At 41.8% G+C, this 15,573-nt stretch overlaps 1 protein-coding gene across 1 annotated transcript; it reads right to left on the bottom strand.

Annotated features, from left to right (window-relative positions):
- Positions 1-1,006: 1,006 nt before the first annotated feature.
- On the bottom strand, positions 1,007-15,354 carry erbb2 (erb-b2 receptor tyrosine kinase 2; the record flags this gene model as incomplete). Its single annotated transcript, XM_071527712.1, has 17 exons — positions 1,007-5,561; positions 6,075-6,459; positions 7,050-7,241; positions 7,544-7,641; positions 8,031-8,177; positions 8,754-8,829; positions 9,019-9,174; positions 9,793-9,978; positions 10,459-10,557; positions 10,689-10,811; positions 11,015-11,153; positions 11,333-11,380; positions 11,497-11,651; positions 12,376-12,466; positions 13,349-13,478; positions 13,879-14,081; positions 15,241-15,354. Coding segments are annotated over 17 exons (2,710 nt in total), but the record flags the coding sequence as incomplete, so codon positions are not given.
- Positions 15,355-15,573: the final 219 nt, after the last annotated feature.

Consider the following 15,573-nt stretch of genomic DNA (forward strand, 5'->3'; position numbering starts at 1 on the left):
GACTATTACATATTCTACTGAAGCACAGTCAGTATTGGCAGGTACCAATATCTAATATAGATATGTGTATATTGCATACACACACATACAGTATATAAAACATATATAACAATGGTGCAGCCAGTAGAGAAGGAGGTGGCTGAGATGGTGGGGAATTACTGAGCGTAATAACTGTAGTGTACCCCATAACCTGAAATACTTAATGGTTTTGACAGAGGAGGGCTGGACATTTCAAGACCGTACTTAAAAACCTTAATCAAGTCTCAAAGAATGTAAAAGAATCAAGAATGAGAGTCACTCCCCAAACATGTTGTGGTTGTACTGCCTGTTTTTATCACTAGGTGGCAGGAACACTTTGTTGTGCACAGTGACCTGCAGTGGACGACACCAGGGGTTCAAAGTTTTCCGGTTCATAAAACCTCCTTGAGTTCAACGCACTACCATTTCCTTTTTAAACTTCCTGTTTGCTACGTTTTGGGGCAATTGAACTTGCCCCAGATTTTGCAATTTGGAATTTAAATTGTTCTTAACACATTTCTGTGCTAATATATAAGCTCATATGAAGGTATATTAATTCCTTATACAAATTTATATTGGCTAAACTTGATACAATTACTCTGTATTTTACACCAAGTTTGTCTGGGAGCAAATAGGAGTGTATAACAATGAAAGTCAGCTTTATCTTTACTATTTCCGCCTTATACTGTAAAAATGTGAACTGTAACACACACAGAATATTCTAAAGATAGTAAAATGTGACAGGATTATTTTGTAAATTTGTGTGAACTATATTGGGCCTGTTTCCCATACACTGGTCAAGACTAGTATTGGTGGAGAGCTCCATTAAGAGATCAGGATTTAATCCAGTATTCATGAAGGAGGCCCAGTGTATGGGAAACTGAGAGGAATGAGAGCTGAATACAGAAATATTCATTTTGGGGTTTCTTGTATCTCAGGCAAGGAATGATCACACCAGGTTTAATTATTTTCCATGTTTTTAAGGCACACATGGTGTATACAAACAATGATTCCATATAAAAATTATTTCTTCATAAAATATTTTCTTATGCATTTACTCCTTTTTTTCCACCCATAGAATAGAAGAAGATCTGGTCACAACGTATTCAATCAAATTAGCTACCAAATATATCTTTTTTTTTATCTATATATACTGTACATTTACATCATGGGATTGACTCACAAATTGGTAGGAAAGAATGCAATATGAAACACCCAATAAAATGTTATTAATATTCGTCCCTTGTCACAATCACACAAACCACGAAAGGTATAAAAATATTCACATGAAAAGGTACAAAAGATACATTTTACATTGTACATTACAGACATTTGATTTCAGAAAGCCTTCAGCACACCCCACACTCTTCCTCCCTCCCTCTCATGGATAGAAACATGCAGAGTTTAGAGGCTGAACTGGCTGAACACGGACTTCCCAACACACACTTGTAGATGTTTTCCACACCTATGAAAGGAGCCACAGGCCCCATTTACATGCAGTTTCTACTCTTCCCCTGCTCTGCCTCACTGCAACACTGATCACACGACCGTTTACATTTTAGGTATTATAGCTGATGCCCTTATCCAGAGTGCCTTACAGGTTCAGCATTTTGCTCAAGGACACTTCAACAGGCACATGGCAGGAGACTGATTGTGTTACCTTTCACATTCAGACTGTGGCTGACAGCAGTCCTCAGGCTCTGTTCTGGTTTAGTTGCTGGACTACACTGTAAAAAAAACCCATCTTAACACGTCATTTAGTCTCATATTAAACCTTCAAATCTTATTTTTCGTAAACCAAGAGAAAAATTCTGCCAGTGAGGTGAGATAACTTGACTTGTTTCCAATGCAGTTTCACTTCTTTCAGGAATTTTCTAGAAACGAGTGTCAGTATCTTGAAACAAGTCAGAATAAGGCAGATCGATGCACTACCTACAAGAAAATGACACTTGATTCTGCAAAATTCTTGAAACAAGTTGATTTGAATTGATTTGAGTATTAGATACTTTGAAATGAAAGTATCTAACCCCACTGGCAGATTTTTTTTTCACTTATTTTAAGAAAATTATGAATTTAGGACTCAAAAATAGACTAAATGACTCCTTTTTTGCAGTGTAGAAAACACCTGCATGGTTTTAGATTGGACTTTGTCAAGAACTGGGCCAACAGGGGAAAAAAACAGACCTGTTGTCTCTAATGAGGACTGCAGTTGGCTTGCAGGCTTATTTGTTGTTTGCCTTTGTCTGAGAGATGCAGTTGTTCTCCAGTAATGTGTAGGCGACATGCATGTACGCATCTCCATGGGCCATCTACAATGACCAAATTATAGAAAAATTACATATTACAGTGTAAATACCAGTACATAACTTTTGATTGTGTAAAAAGGTCATGATTTCATATTTGCCAAGGAAAACGTCACATCCTTCAAAAGGTAAAAAGGAATATCTGTGAGCTGCGTTATATGATATAGCATATCACTGCTGTCCTGTGAAAACCACGTAACTCCGGTGGTGATCTTGAAGGATTACATGGTCTTCTACGGGTTGAGAAAACTCTATGACACCTTGGTCTTATGAAACTCTTTCAAATAACTGGATAAATGCAAAAATGCATGGTGGCCAAGCTGAAAACAAGGCTGCTTTTCTTTTCTGCTCCTGAAAAGATGACACTTTGATATGATATGAGATATGAGGTTTTCACCTGACAGCGACACCAACATGTATGAAGGGTTTCATTCCAAAACGCTATGTATTCATATTTAGAAGAAAAAAAAGAGTTGTGAATCAAAAACAAAGTTACTATGTGATAGGCAAAGGTGTTAAAATAGCTAAAATCTTAAAACTTTCATGTCAGGTATAAGAGCAGGTCTACATTTTTTTGTTTTAAAATGGTGGATCTTATTTTGGAACTAAACTCTTCACATTCTTCTAACCCGTATGAGAACATCATCAAGATAAAATTGAAAGTGACATGATGGGTGGGTGAAGGGTGAGGGGGTTTGTACACATGTCAACAAATGTCTCGGCCCTCCCACCCGTGACCAAACACACTCGAGTCATTGTTTGGAGAATCATCGAGAAATTGTCTATCTTATTCAAGACAAGCTGGCAACACCCATCGACTCAGAGAGCATCTAAAAAAATCTCTTTCCGTGTTCAAACTCAGTAGTAGTTTGATGCATTTTAAGTTGCTATTGATTTTGTGAAGAAAGGACATAGTGAGACAGGGGAAAATTATGTCATCCATTCATTTGCTTAGTGGCTTTAAAAAAAAAAGGCAGGAAATCTTCAGGATTAAGAGCCCCAACACTCCCAAATAGTCTGATTGTTCCTAACCGCATTCTGCTGCCAAGTCTAGAACCTTTGCACCGGAAAACCCAATTTCTCCCTTTTTCAAAGCTGTGACAACATCAATCGTTGGGACCTGTGAGTTGGGAGACTGCTGACTTTCCAACGAGTCCACGGGGCGAGACAATGGCTCCATTGACTTGGTTTGGCAGACACCCCCTCGCCCGCAAACACACCAGTTAACATGGAAAAAAGTCTTCAAAAAAATGCAGTTGATTATTAACTGGGATGCCAGTGTGTTTTCGCTGAGAGGAATTTGAAACACGCATTGATTATCCAAACCGAGAAGAGCAACATTTCACTCCTCAGAATCACATTCAGCTGCAGTAGTAGTGCATGGCTCACTTTGTCACAAAAACGCACAGAGTCTCACATAAAATAACAAAATTGCTGTTTTGTTTTGTTTTTTTCCAAAAATGGAGACAAAGATATCTATACTGATACACCCAAAGTCTTCACTTCTTTGGGGCATATTCACAAACAGCTTGCAACGCTGTCTGGCACAGTGAAAGGCCTCGCAAAACACAAGACCCATTGTGATAACACAAGCTTGGGGTCTGTATGCTGTAGGCTAATGCATATATACTGCATTGTACGTAATTTAAAATGCAAATAATCTTTCCTAATTGGCTGTAAATTTGTAAATCCCTGACAAAAATGACTGTAAAAAAACATTCTATATGAACTTATTCCCATAAAGTCTTTAAAATATAAACCACAATTTTGCATCTTTAAAATTCCACATATAAATATACTTTGTACTGTTGGTACCTCATAGCAGTATCCACTGCTTATCTACCGTACCACATGTGAGCTACAGTCACAGCCACTAACAGCCACATATATAACTGTGGCACAATGCCTCTGTCTTCTACATACAGGATGCCTTTCTTTCAGGGAGCATGTGTACCGGCCAGATGGGCCGCAGGGCCTTCGCTGGCCAAAACAAAATGGCTTTGAGTGCAGTGAAGACCCCCATCAGGTCTGGGAGAAACTGACCAGAATACTAAATATCATCTTCAATGCATATCATGGCTCACTTTGTCTAAAAGAAAAAGCACTAAGTACTTGAAATATGTTTTTCTGTTCAGCTGGGCGGACAAGCAGGACCTTCTGTGCGTTATAACAAGACAGGACACAAGACGGAATCAAATTAATCTGCAAAAATGCTTCACATATGGTATAAACAACCGCAGATATGAAACAAGTTAAAAGAAAATGAACATCCAAAAAACAAATCTGCATTCATAAACCCAGTCCAGTGTTGGATTCTCCCTGTTTATCAACATACTGATAAAAAACTTCCTCAGTTCTTCCTCAGTTCTTTCTCCCCGTTCAGTACCATGATGGATTTGGACAACTGCTGAATTCCTTTGCTTATCAAGTTTAGTTATTGCAGAGGCTGTGTAAACTTTTTTGGGCACTCAGAGGTCACAGATTGTCGGAAAGGAAGACAGGAATATGCATGATGCCAGGAATATGAATAAATAACACACCAGTTGGATTAATGCTACACTATGTTGAGTTATGGTGTGTCACAACTGGGTGATTTGGTGGCTTTTTCTCTGCACCCTCAACTGGTCCGGTTTGGGTGCTTCTCTTGACACAGGCTCTCCATTCAGTTCCACATGCATGTGTGCAGACATACACGTAGTTGCATGTTTCCTGGCACTTACTATTCTTTTGCTGTCATCCATTATCAAGACAGACCCAGCTCACACACATGTTCATCTCCCTCTTCTCTCACTCCTCCTTTCCCCTCGGTGGCACCCAATCCGTGCCTCCGCTTAGGGACTCGGTTCCTCCACATCACTTCCAGTCCCTCCCCTCATGTATATCCACTCCAGGTGTCCGCTAGTCCCAGATACTCTGGATTCTCCGCCGTTGAGGTCACAAACCCATTCACCTGCCTGGGCGGTGCTCCATCCCTCTTTGATTCCCCGGTGCCATCCATACCTGCAGCCCCGGCTACGGCCTTGGCCTTGGCCACTAGGTCCAAGTAGTAGGGGTTGTCGAAGGCCGGCGAGGTGGAGGACCCGGTGGCCGTGGGGACCAAGTACTCTGGGTTCTCCACGCTGTGTCCGGAGCTCAGGCCGTTAGGGAGGCGTCGCTCGGGTTTGGCCCCCTTGCGAGGCAGTGTGCTGGGACGATCTGGAATCCCCGGCCTGAGGTCCTGGACCTCCTGGTTGACGTACTCTGAACCGGTGGAGAAAGGAAGAGGAGTCAGACCAACACAGTTTTGGGAAGTAATGAGGACTTTCATTTCATTCCTATATGATGTGATCTAAATCACATCATATATGAAAATGTATGACACTGACACAAACTAGAGAGGGTACGCACATAAATAGTTTGCCTAAATATGAAAACTGACAACAAATAATCTCAATCTAGCCAAATACTTTGGCTAGACTTTTACAAAAATGTCTGCATTCCTTCAATTGTTCATCCAATATGGCTCAAAATACCCTAAAACTGCACTTTAACCTCAGTCATTGGTCATGTCACATCCACATCACATATCACATAAGTGATCATAGCGCATAAAACCAAATCATCAACAAATGCATCCCTGCCTAAATATTTATCTAGGTATATAATTATTTTATCCTATTTAAAGGACTTCTATTTAAAAGACTTTACAATAGCGACTGTGTGTTCGAACACGCAGGCAATTCTGAGAGCAACATGTGAAACTTGCCAACTCACCTGGCAAGGCGTGATTGTGACTATACCCATGACTTCGTCTGGGTAGCGAGTGATGAAGGCGATGAGGATGATGGATGGGTGGCCCGTCGGTCTCCAGATCGCCCTGGCTCCCGTTGGAGTAGGTGGGGTCTTGGCAGTAGCGCCCAGGACTGGCCGGGGGCAGCGAGGCGTCGTCCGGACCGTCCAGGAAGACGGAGTCAGAGTGGCCCCCGGCGGACGGGCTGCGAGCCAGTGTGGGGTACTGAGGAGTCCACAGACCATTGGAGGTGCTCGCCCCTAAAGGCAAGGTGGGGTACTGGCTGCGGCCCAGAGTGCTCAGGGAGGAGTACATGCTCCTTGGGCCTCCAGCGATGGAGACCTCAGCATCCAGGCCCTGGTCTGTACTCTGGGAGAGAGAGAGGAACGAGAGTGGTCAAGAGCAGAATGGACAAGAAAACGTCTGAAAAACGATGCTTGGAGAGGGGTTGCATTCATCGTTGGTGTCGACGGTAAGCTTTGAAGTACTTTTATTGATTTTTTTCTGTTTATTTTTTATTAATGCTACCTAATTAGTGCTTGCTAGCTTTGTGAACTCATCGAAATGATGCAACGTTATGAAAGCCAATACCAAAGCAACAAAAAATACATGATTTGACTGTTCAAAACATTGTAGCTGTAGACCTCTAAATAGATGCAGCTGGAGCCTCTCTCACCGCCCACAATTGAGCAGAATAGTGCAACCCATCAGTCAGTTGCCTGCAGTGTGAACGCAAGTATTGCAGTTTTTTTTCATACTGATATGGTTTTACATACAATCCAAAGCCCATGCCACGTTTTGAGAGTTGAATTCTGTACATGACAAAGTCAAAAAGAGTCTATGAGAGCGAGAGGGAGAGATAGAGAGAGAGACAGACCGAGAGATAAAGACACAGAGAGAGAGACACAGAGCCTGAGAATAAGAACAAGCCAAGACTGAGAGACAAAAAGCCCACTGACCCTGTATGACTGGTGTCTGGATGGCCCGTTGGCAGGGGTCCTGTCACCCAGAGCCCTGGTGAAGAGGTTGGGCTGGGGCACCAGATACTCCTCGGCGTCCAGCAGGTCCCTCATATCGGCCCCTTCCTCCTCCAGAAGCATCCGGAAGAACTGGCTGTCCACCGGGCTGGACAGGCTCATCTGTTCATCGTTCTGAGAAGAGGAAGAGAAAAACACAGATGGAAAAGAAGGAATAACAATGATTTCAGTGGGCTGTTGAGTGGTGGTGAAATAGGATGAGAGAATGTGGTAGCACAATAACTTTATTTAAACAAGTTGCCCCTTTTAGATAAATCCTTTTTTCAAGGGAGACCAGGCCAAGAAAGTAGCATCACAAGAAACATTAAAAGTTGCAGACAAACAACATGCGTTACAGCATTAAAATCGCATAAAAATAAGTGTTTAGTCAAAATGTACTGCACAAGTACTTTACTGACACACATGAGCACACATACCTGAATGACTACATAACGAGGCGGGTCTCTGGCCATGGCACCAAAATCATTCACTAGATCTTTGAACCTCGGCCTGCTGTCTGGGTCAATCATCCAACCTGTCATTCAAACATAAAATCAAGATGATCGCCTTCACCACAAAGTATAAGCACGCAATAATGAAATGCATTTCAGTTGGCTTACAAAACACGAGTCCTTGATTGAACTTGTTTTAGAATTCATTTTCAATACTTTTTTGCCTGCATGTACCACTATCACACCCACAACATTCATTCAAACATTTTAAACATTTGAGGATTATTCATTCCTCTGCTTTGCTGAGATGAAATAAACAGGAACAAGACTATATTGTAAATAAACACAACATCTGTATAGTTTGGATATTTCTCATTCCATTGGACAACATAAAAAAAGATTTGCTGTCAATCGCATTAAACACAGACAAAAAAAAAAATCAGTGGTGGTGCAGTAAAAACGTTGTACTGACATTTGACCATGATCATGTAGACGTCAATGGTGCAGATGAGGGGCTGGGGCAGCCGCTCTCCTCCCTCCAGCACATCAGGGATTTCCCTCGCTGGGATCATGTCGTAAGGCTTCGCCCCGAACGTCATCAGCTCCCACACTGTCACTCCTGAGAAAAGAGAGGTACGGTTGTAGTTGGATGAGTTTCATTCTACAATAACTCAAGACACGTGACAAAATGATGTCAGGTATGAAAGTCAAAGGTATTTAAAATCACTGTAACAGTATTTAAAAGTAATCAATCAACTTGAGCCCACCATCTGTCTTCATCATATTGAGCTTTTAGATATTAGATAACTTTTTTTCTAAAATGGATATACAACATTTTGGAATGAAACCCTTCCATTCCATTGCTTCTTCGAGGGAATGAAGCTTTGTACTAATGATAAGTATTTAGTTTCACCTAAAAAAAAGTGCAATCAGTGCTATGAACCATGTTGACATTGAAATGAAATGAAAATAGAAATGACAGTGGAAAAAATATTTTGTTCGAAAATGAAATATCCAGTATTTAAAAATTCAGACATCATTCTTACATCATTAAAACCTTGCTTGCAAAACACATAAGACTTTAGAGTTTACAATTTTACTTTATACCACTGAGAAATTAACTTTTGCTTCCACAAATACATATATATTGTTATGAAATGACGTCCTTCAAATGGCCACTAGAGCTGACACTGACCGTAGCTCCAGACGTCGCTCTGATGGGTGAACTTCCTGTGGAGAATAGACTCCAGAGCCATCCATTTGATCGGCACCTGAAAACATAGTTAGGAGTCAAAAACTATTTTCTCAACACATACGCTGATTATTATTTTATAACCACAACCTTCCGCTCTAACCAAAATGTCCTCACTTCCCAAAGAAGTCCTGGCTTCTTGTGTCCAAAGCTTGTGATCCTCACAGTTCAGACCCACTAACACCCACAGCCACTAACCCTAACCTACCTTGCCTCCATCCGCATGGTACTCGGTCTCATCTATATCTAGCAAGCGGGCCAGGCCAAAGTCGGTGATCTTGACGTGGTTTGGGTTCTTCACCAGAACGTTCCGGGCTGCCAAGTCCCTGTGGACCAGCCGCACTTCCTCCAGATAGCTCATCCCCTATACAAACACACACAGATACATGACCCACAAATTCATACATCCACAAACTGACATCACATAAAATCTAAAAAATGAAAAAATGGAAGAGTGACAGAGAGACAGACAGAAGAAAATCAACAGCGACATTCAGACATTTCTGAATCCAAAACCTGATGTTTACTCTTGATGTTTTAGATAGCTGAAATTTTTCTGGTATCAAACTCCATTGTAGCTGTGCTACAAATAACTTGATGTGACGTCACATTGTCTACATTTGGCCAGAAATTCATGGGAATAAGAAAAATACACAGACCAAATAACAAAATGAACCCAGAAATACAAGATACACCACCAACAGCCGTTTTTTAACAGTATTAAAGTATTAGGGTGGATTTTTCCTTAACGGAGCCAGCAATGCATCATGCATGTCTTGCCTTACTTAACCCACTTGGCTGATTGGTTGTTTGTTAATATGGTTGCTTTGTTCACAGCACTTTGTAACCTTAAAAACGTCTACATTATTAGTAGAAGTATTAGTAGTATTAGTAGTAGTAGTAGTAATAGTAGTATTTGCACTTGAGCCAGAGACTGAGGCTGCCCGTGTAAAAGCTGACATCATGTTCCCCGTTTGCGTACCTTGGCTATCTGGACACACCAGTTGAGGAGGAACTGGGAGCCGATGCGGTCCTTGTTCTCCCGGACGTAGTCCAGCAGGCAGCCGTACGGCATCAGCTGGGTGACCAGCTGCACCGTGGAGGTCAGACAAATCCCAAGGAGACGACACACATAGGGGCTGGCCACCCCGGCCATCACATAGGCTTCCTGGGAAACACAGAGTTGAGAGCAATTGAATTGAGGCTTTAGGTTCAGTTCATTTGCACACATAAATGAAAAACAAAAAAACAAGAAGAAGCACAAACTGTGTGGGTGAGACAGAGAATCCCCAAAGGACTCACCCCGAAAACAAACAATAAGTAATGATTTGGGCACCAAGTGACATCAAAACTGTACAATTGTGTGATTTTATGCCTGGATGATTATATTTGTCAGCTCATATTACTATTAATGTTGAATGTATTTACCCATTTACCTTCCCATCTTTACATGATGAGAACCACAGGGGAAATAAGTCTGACATTGTGGTGAAATTCCTGATGATATTATTTATGCTGAATGTGTAATGTGTCAATATGGGAAGCGTGACGCATGACAACTGTGTTTGTGTGTTTAAGTGTATGTGTGTGTGTGTGTGTGTGGTGGGGCACGTATCAACATTCAAAATGAGCTTGTTTGACAACTCACATCAAGGATCTCTTTATTGGCCTTGGGCGAGGTGTTCTCCCGTAAAACCTTAATAGCCACTGGTATCTTCACATTTTCCCCATCAGGAGCCCAAACTCCCTGAAATGGCAATCAAAACACAAAATTCTGTAAAACACCAAAATCTTAAATTAAATGACTTTTAGTTGCTTGATCAGGTTTGTAGGCACTGTTAAGGGAAGGCTGTCAGTTTAAACCAATCAGTCACATACCTTGTAGACAGTGCCAAAAGCCCCTGCACCCAGCACCCTGAGCTTCTTCAGCTCAGTCTCCTTCAGGATGCGCATCTGGGCCTGATTGGGTAAGGCACCACTGGGCGTTAGAGGCTCCACCAGCTGCACACATGGAAGTAGAGGGGAGATGCCGCCATTAAAAACTACAACTCCCAAAACGAACTTAAGAACTACATTTTTCATTGTACTTTCAGTTAAGCGGACGTTTCATTTATTTACTTTTGGTATTCAGCTGCCAGTGAATACATTTACATACAAATTTGAAAGTATTTGTGACTACAGCTCCCATCATGCTCAGCGCCCACCTCGTGCTCCTGCAGCAGCCTCCTCATGGTCTCCTTCTTCTTCAGCTTCTTCTTCCTCCTCAGGTAGAAGACCAGCAGAGCCAGCAGGATGAAGAAAAGCACCACACCGCCCACTGCAGCCGCGATGGACGTGCCCGGCCTGCACAGACAAAGACGGATGGATTATTCCTGGATGTCCAATTAGCACTGAGAACATCTTAGACCAGGGGTTTACAATGGAAGAAATCACTATCATACTTATGGGAAACCCCACTGGACTGAATTAAAGAGTCAGGTTAATAGAGATGAAAGTAAATCAAACAAAATAGAGCATCTTACCCTGTTTTGGAATGAATGGGGCAGCCTCTCTCATCCGTGAGAGTGCAGCTGAAACAGAGAATCACCGGATGTGAAATACGTGAATCTGTTTTAAGGACTGTACAGTCAGTGAGTGTGTGCTTGTGTTTGTGTGTGTGTGTTTGGGTGTGTGTGTGTCCACTCACGAGGGAGTACAGTTGGTGTTGCAGAGCAGACAGTGTCTTGTGGCGTTGCTGTACTTCCAGACAGTGTGCTGATCCTCCTTCACGCCGCTGGGACAATGTTCCACACAAAACTCACCATCCTGGAAGTTTAGACACTCTGTACACTGGTCTGCACCCTGGAGAAAGATAAAGAGTGATAATAAATTTATTTACACACACACCGCATACATGCACAAGGGTGTAATGGGTTGACACCACTTGTCCTATATCGAAATGCTAAGGAATCATATTTAAATGTTTTTTTAATCCAAAGAGAAATGTAAAATATCAATGTAATCCACTTATTTACAAGATTAAAAAATAATTCTTTGTTTTATTAGAATGGGTGCGTCATGGTGTCCCAAATGTTATCATCCTATAATTCATGCCTTCATGTGTACTTTTATTTGGATGTGTATTTTTAAGAAATAACTAGGAATAGCTCTCTATCTCTGCAAAATGGCATGGATTAATAATTGTAGGCATAGTAATTATTTCAGTAAGAGAGAATAATTGTTTGGATTGAACAGAGAGGTGATGTGCAAAATGTTTTTCTGTCTACACATAATATTCTGCTGCTGATTGGACTCGTCTGGCTCCGATAAAAAGTGTAAGGACAACTTCTTCAAGTGAAAAACATATTTTGTGTGGGGGACTTGCCCAAGATTTCCATCCTCAAAAATGTAACCACTTTTGTGAGAAACCATCTTATTTTATTTCAGAAATGTCAGAAATCATTAGGTTTGGGTAAGTGATTGTTTTTTTTCTCATTTTGGAACGAAACCCATCAGATGTTCCCACACACCACTGTATGCTCAAGAAAGAATCCAGAAACACTTTTGACACGCATGCACATCTTACCGGGCCATGACAGGAGGCGGAGCCATTGACAGGTCGACACTCAGAGTGACAGGCACCGCACAGAGAACCATCTGTGTATTCACGCACAGACCTGCAACACAAGCGCAGAAGGGACGTAACGTAACATCCGTAACATATAGAGCTCGGCATCTGGTGGACGCTTTTATCCAAAGCGCCTGACAGTGCCATGAGGGCGGACATTTTTAGCAAGGGAGGCCCCAGCAGCAAATAACCCCTAACCCTGGCAGCATTAGTGTCATGTCCTACATGTTGAGCTACACAGGACAGACTGGTCGTTCTGCCACCAGGATTCATCAGATTCTGACCAAAATAATGCTAAATAAGGCCAACAAATATATTTTCAGGTTGACAGAAAACAAGAGCAGTCGTGTTCCTTTAACAAAAATAAAAATGACTCAAAAATAATTTGAGTAGCATTCTAACAGGGATACAACATTTAGGTGTGCTTATGTTTTTGCCTGATATGACTTCATCAGTGAGATATTTTCAGTTTTTCTTCTGTGGGTTATTATTACATATTCTATGGGATCATTACATATACATAATACCAGTATCAGTCCAGTTACTGTTGACAGTGAAATCCTGTGTTGAGTCCCCAATGTCATCAAACAGTCTTTGTTACGTCCTTGATCCACAGTTGCTTCAGGGCAGCGGAAGCTAAAAGCTTTCAGATTGATTTACTGTTGCTGTAATATTTGAAGCACTAGCTTATAGTTTAGCATTGATTTCCCATCCGTCTGACCCCAAACACATACAACCACTTACATTTTTATGATGTGTTATGCTTCACTAATTGGAGCACTTGTTCATTGTCTTGCTCTGATTTCCCATCCAACCCACTCCCACTGTTTGCGGATTATGACTTACTGTGTATTTTATTATTTGGAGCACTACCTCTTAGCTTTGTACTTATTTTCTATGCCCACACACACACACAAACACACTTCCTTACCCCTGATAGATGTCACACTCCTCCACACACTCGTTGCCACGTTGGAAGGCCTTGCAGGACACACACTGTTTGGGCCCCGGACCCCAACAGCCCCCGTCACACAGCGGGTGACAAACACGGCCCTCCTCCTCTGAAGACACACAGACAGAGACAGTAACACACTGGCATCGTTTTCATTTTCATTGGCTCACCACTTCCCTGCAAACACATGCAATCCAAGAAAAACATGGAACAGAGGAAAGGCTTCCTCAACTATTTCATCGTGCGCTGCCATGTTTGCAGAGGATGTAAACAAACCAGACAGTGTCTTGTTACCATGGAGATGACAGAACCCATCACGTACATCATTGCATCATATAAATGTGGGACGTGGTGTGGCATAGTATCTTTTAGCATAGTGGTATAGTCAAGGTCTGTAAATATGCATATGCACCTGTACGTGTGAGTGTGTGTGAATGTGTGTGTGTGTGTGTGTGTGTACATATCTCAGTCTCTGTCACACTATGTTCTGCATGTGTGTGTCCCCCTACCACAGAGCTGGGGGTCCTGGTTGTGGTTGACGATGCGGTGCAGTCCCTGGGTGGGGTGGAGGAGGCTCTCCCAGGGCAGTGAAGTGGTGTAGCACAGCTGGGAATTGTTGTGCAACAGGACCAAACCTCCACTGACGCTGCGTAGTGAACGCAGCCCCAGAGAGTGGATGTGTAGATTCTGGGCCGCCAGTGAAAACACACCCCTAAAAAAAGAGGGAGAGGAGGGGTGAGTGAGCAGGAATCAATCGTGGGGTCAATTCTCTTAATTCGGTCAATTTATAAAAGTGTTTTTCTTCAACAGTTAAATATTTAAAAGGGATGAAAGGGTTGTCATATTCAAGATGATTGGATCAGGAAGGCTGAAAATAAATACACATATATACAGTATATATTGGTAAATACATCAGGAGCACCTCAAGTAGTTCAACTGTAACCTGAAATCCTTTCCTTATACATTTTTGACAAAGCCTGTATGTAGGCGAGTGTAAAAATAAGGTATGTTTGTCAGGTTTGTCAGAGACTGAATCTTAGACATTAGTAGAGACTGAATCTTGGACATTAGTGAATAAAATCGGAGTGGATAATGTAATGAAAAGAACATAAAATAACGTGGAAATAGAATAGATAAATTATCACAAGTACACTGAAGAAGATACAACTGGGAAACACTGGAAGGTGAAAAACAGCAAGGTAGGCAGCAAGGATGACAACAAAGCAATAAGACTGCTCTGATTACCAAAACAACAGCCCATAACGTCGGAGCTTATTGTAAAATGCTGGAAGAATCAAAACACACAGCACACCCAGTACTCACTTTGACCTGTTTTTGCCTCGCTAGATAGGCTCTGTTATCCTGGCTAACATGTGCAGTGTTGCAAGTTTAAGCAGCTGTGCTAGCTAATGATTAGCCTTTATAACCCTGGCAGTGAGAGAACTGCCTAAGCTGAACCAGAGAGAATGATGGGTAATGCAGACAAATAGACAGTCAGGGAAAACGGAGCACAAGCAGACAAAGACACAATATGAGTGGATGGAGACAGACAGACATGATGGCACATCAACAGAGTGGTGTGTGGTGACACAGGCAGACTGAAAGAAACAGACAGATGCAATGGCTGACTTAAGATAAAACCTTTTTATCTATCTGCAAAGAATTTTGTTTGATACCTAAAATCACTTGACACAGTAATAACCAATACAGTATGGTAAAAAAAGGTTAATCATAGCTAAAATGAGACAGGAAGGTTAATATTCAGAAAGAGAAATGGTAGACAAGTGAGCATAGAGACAGAAAGCTAAAAAGAGAAATGGAGTGACAGTGAGACAGGTAGGCAGGCAGTTCAAAAAGCAAGGCAGTCTTACTTGTAGAGCATCCTGCCTCGGATCACCTTCAGGTTCTCAAACACGCTCAGGTCAGTCCAGTTGTCTGGCCATGCGTCAATGTACAAGTAACCTGCGAGCAAAATCAAAAAAACACTTTCATAGAGGATGTTCAGGAGGTATAAAGTGGTGTAATGCACAGGAGCACAGCAGTGACATCAATGACCTGTACATGCATGAGGGTGTGTAGAGTGTATGTGATTTTATGAATGAGTGCAGTCAGTCCTGTAAACAGCTAAATAAACGAGACACCAACCTCACTGCACTTGGGTAGAATAACAGTGTTGCATAGGCTAGTTATACATATCAAGTAAA

This window comes from Centroberyx affinis, unplaced genomic scaffold (genome assembly GCF_046629955.1).
Source record: "Centroberyx affinis isolate AG114_WGS23_722 - 3 ecotype Tasmania unplaced genomic scaffold, CSIRO-AGI_Caff_v1 ptg001571l_1, whole genome shotgun sequence".
NCBI lineage: Eukaryota > Metazoa > Chordata > Actinopteri > Beryciformes > Berycidae > Centroberyx > Centroberyx affinis.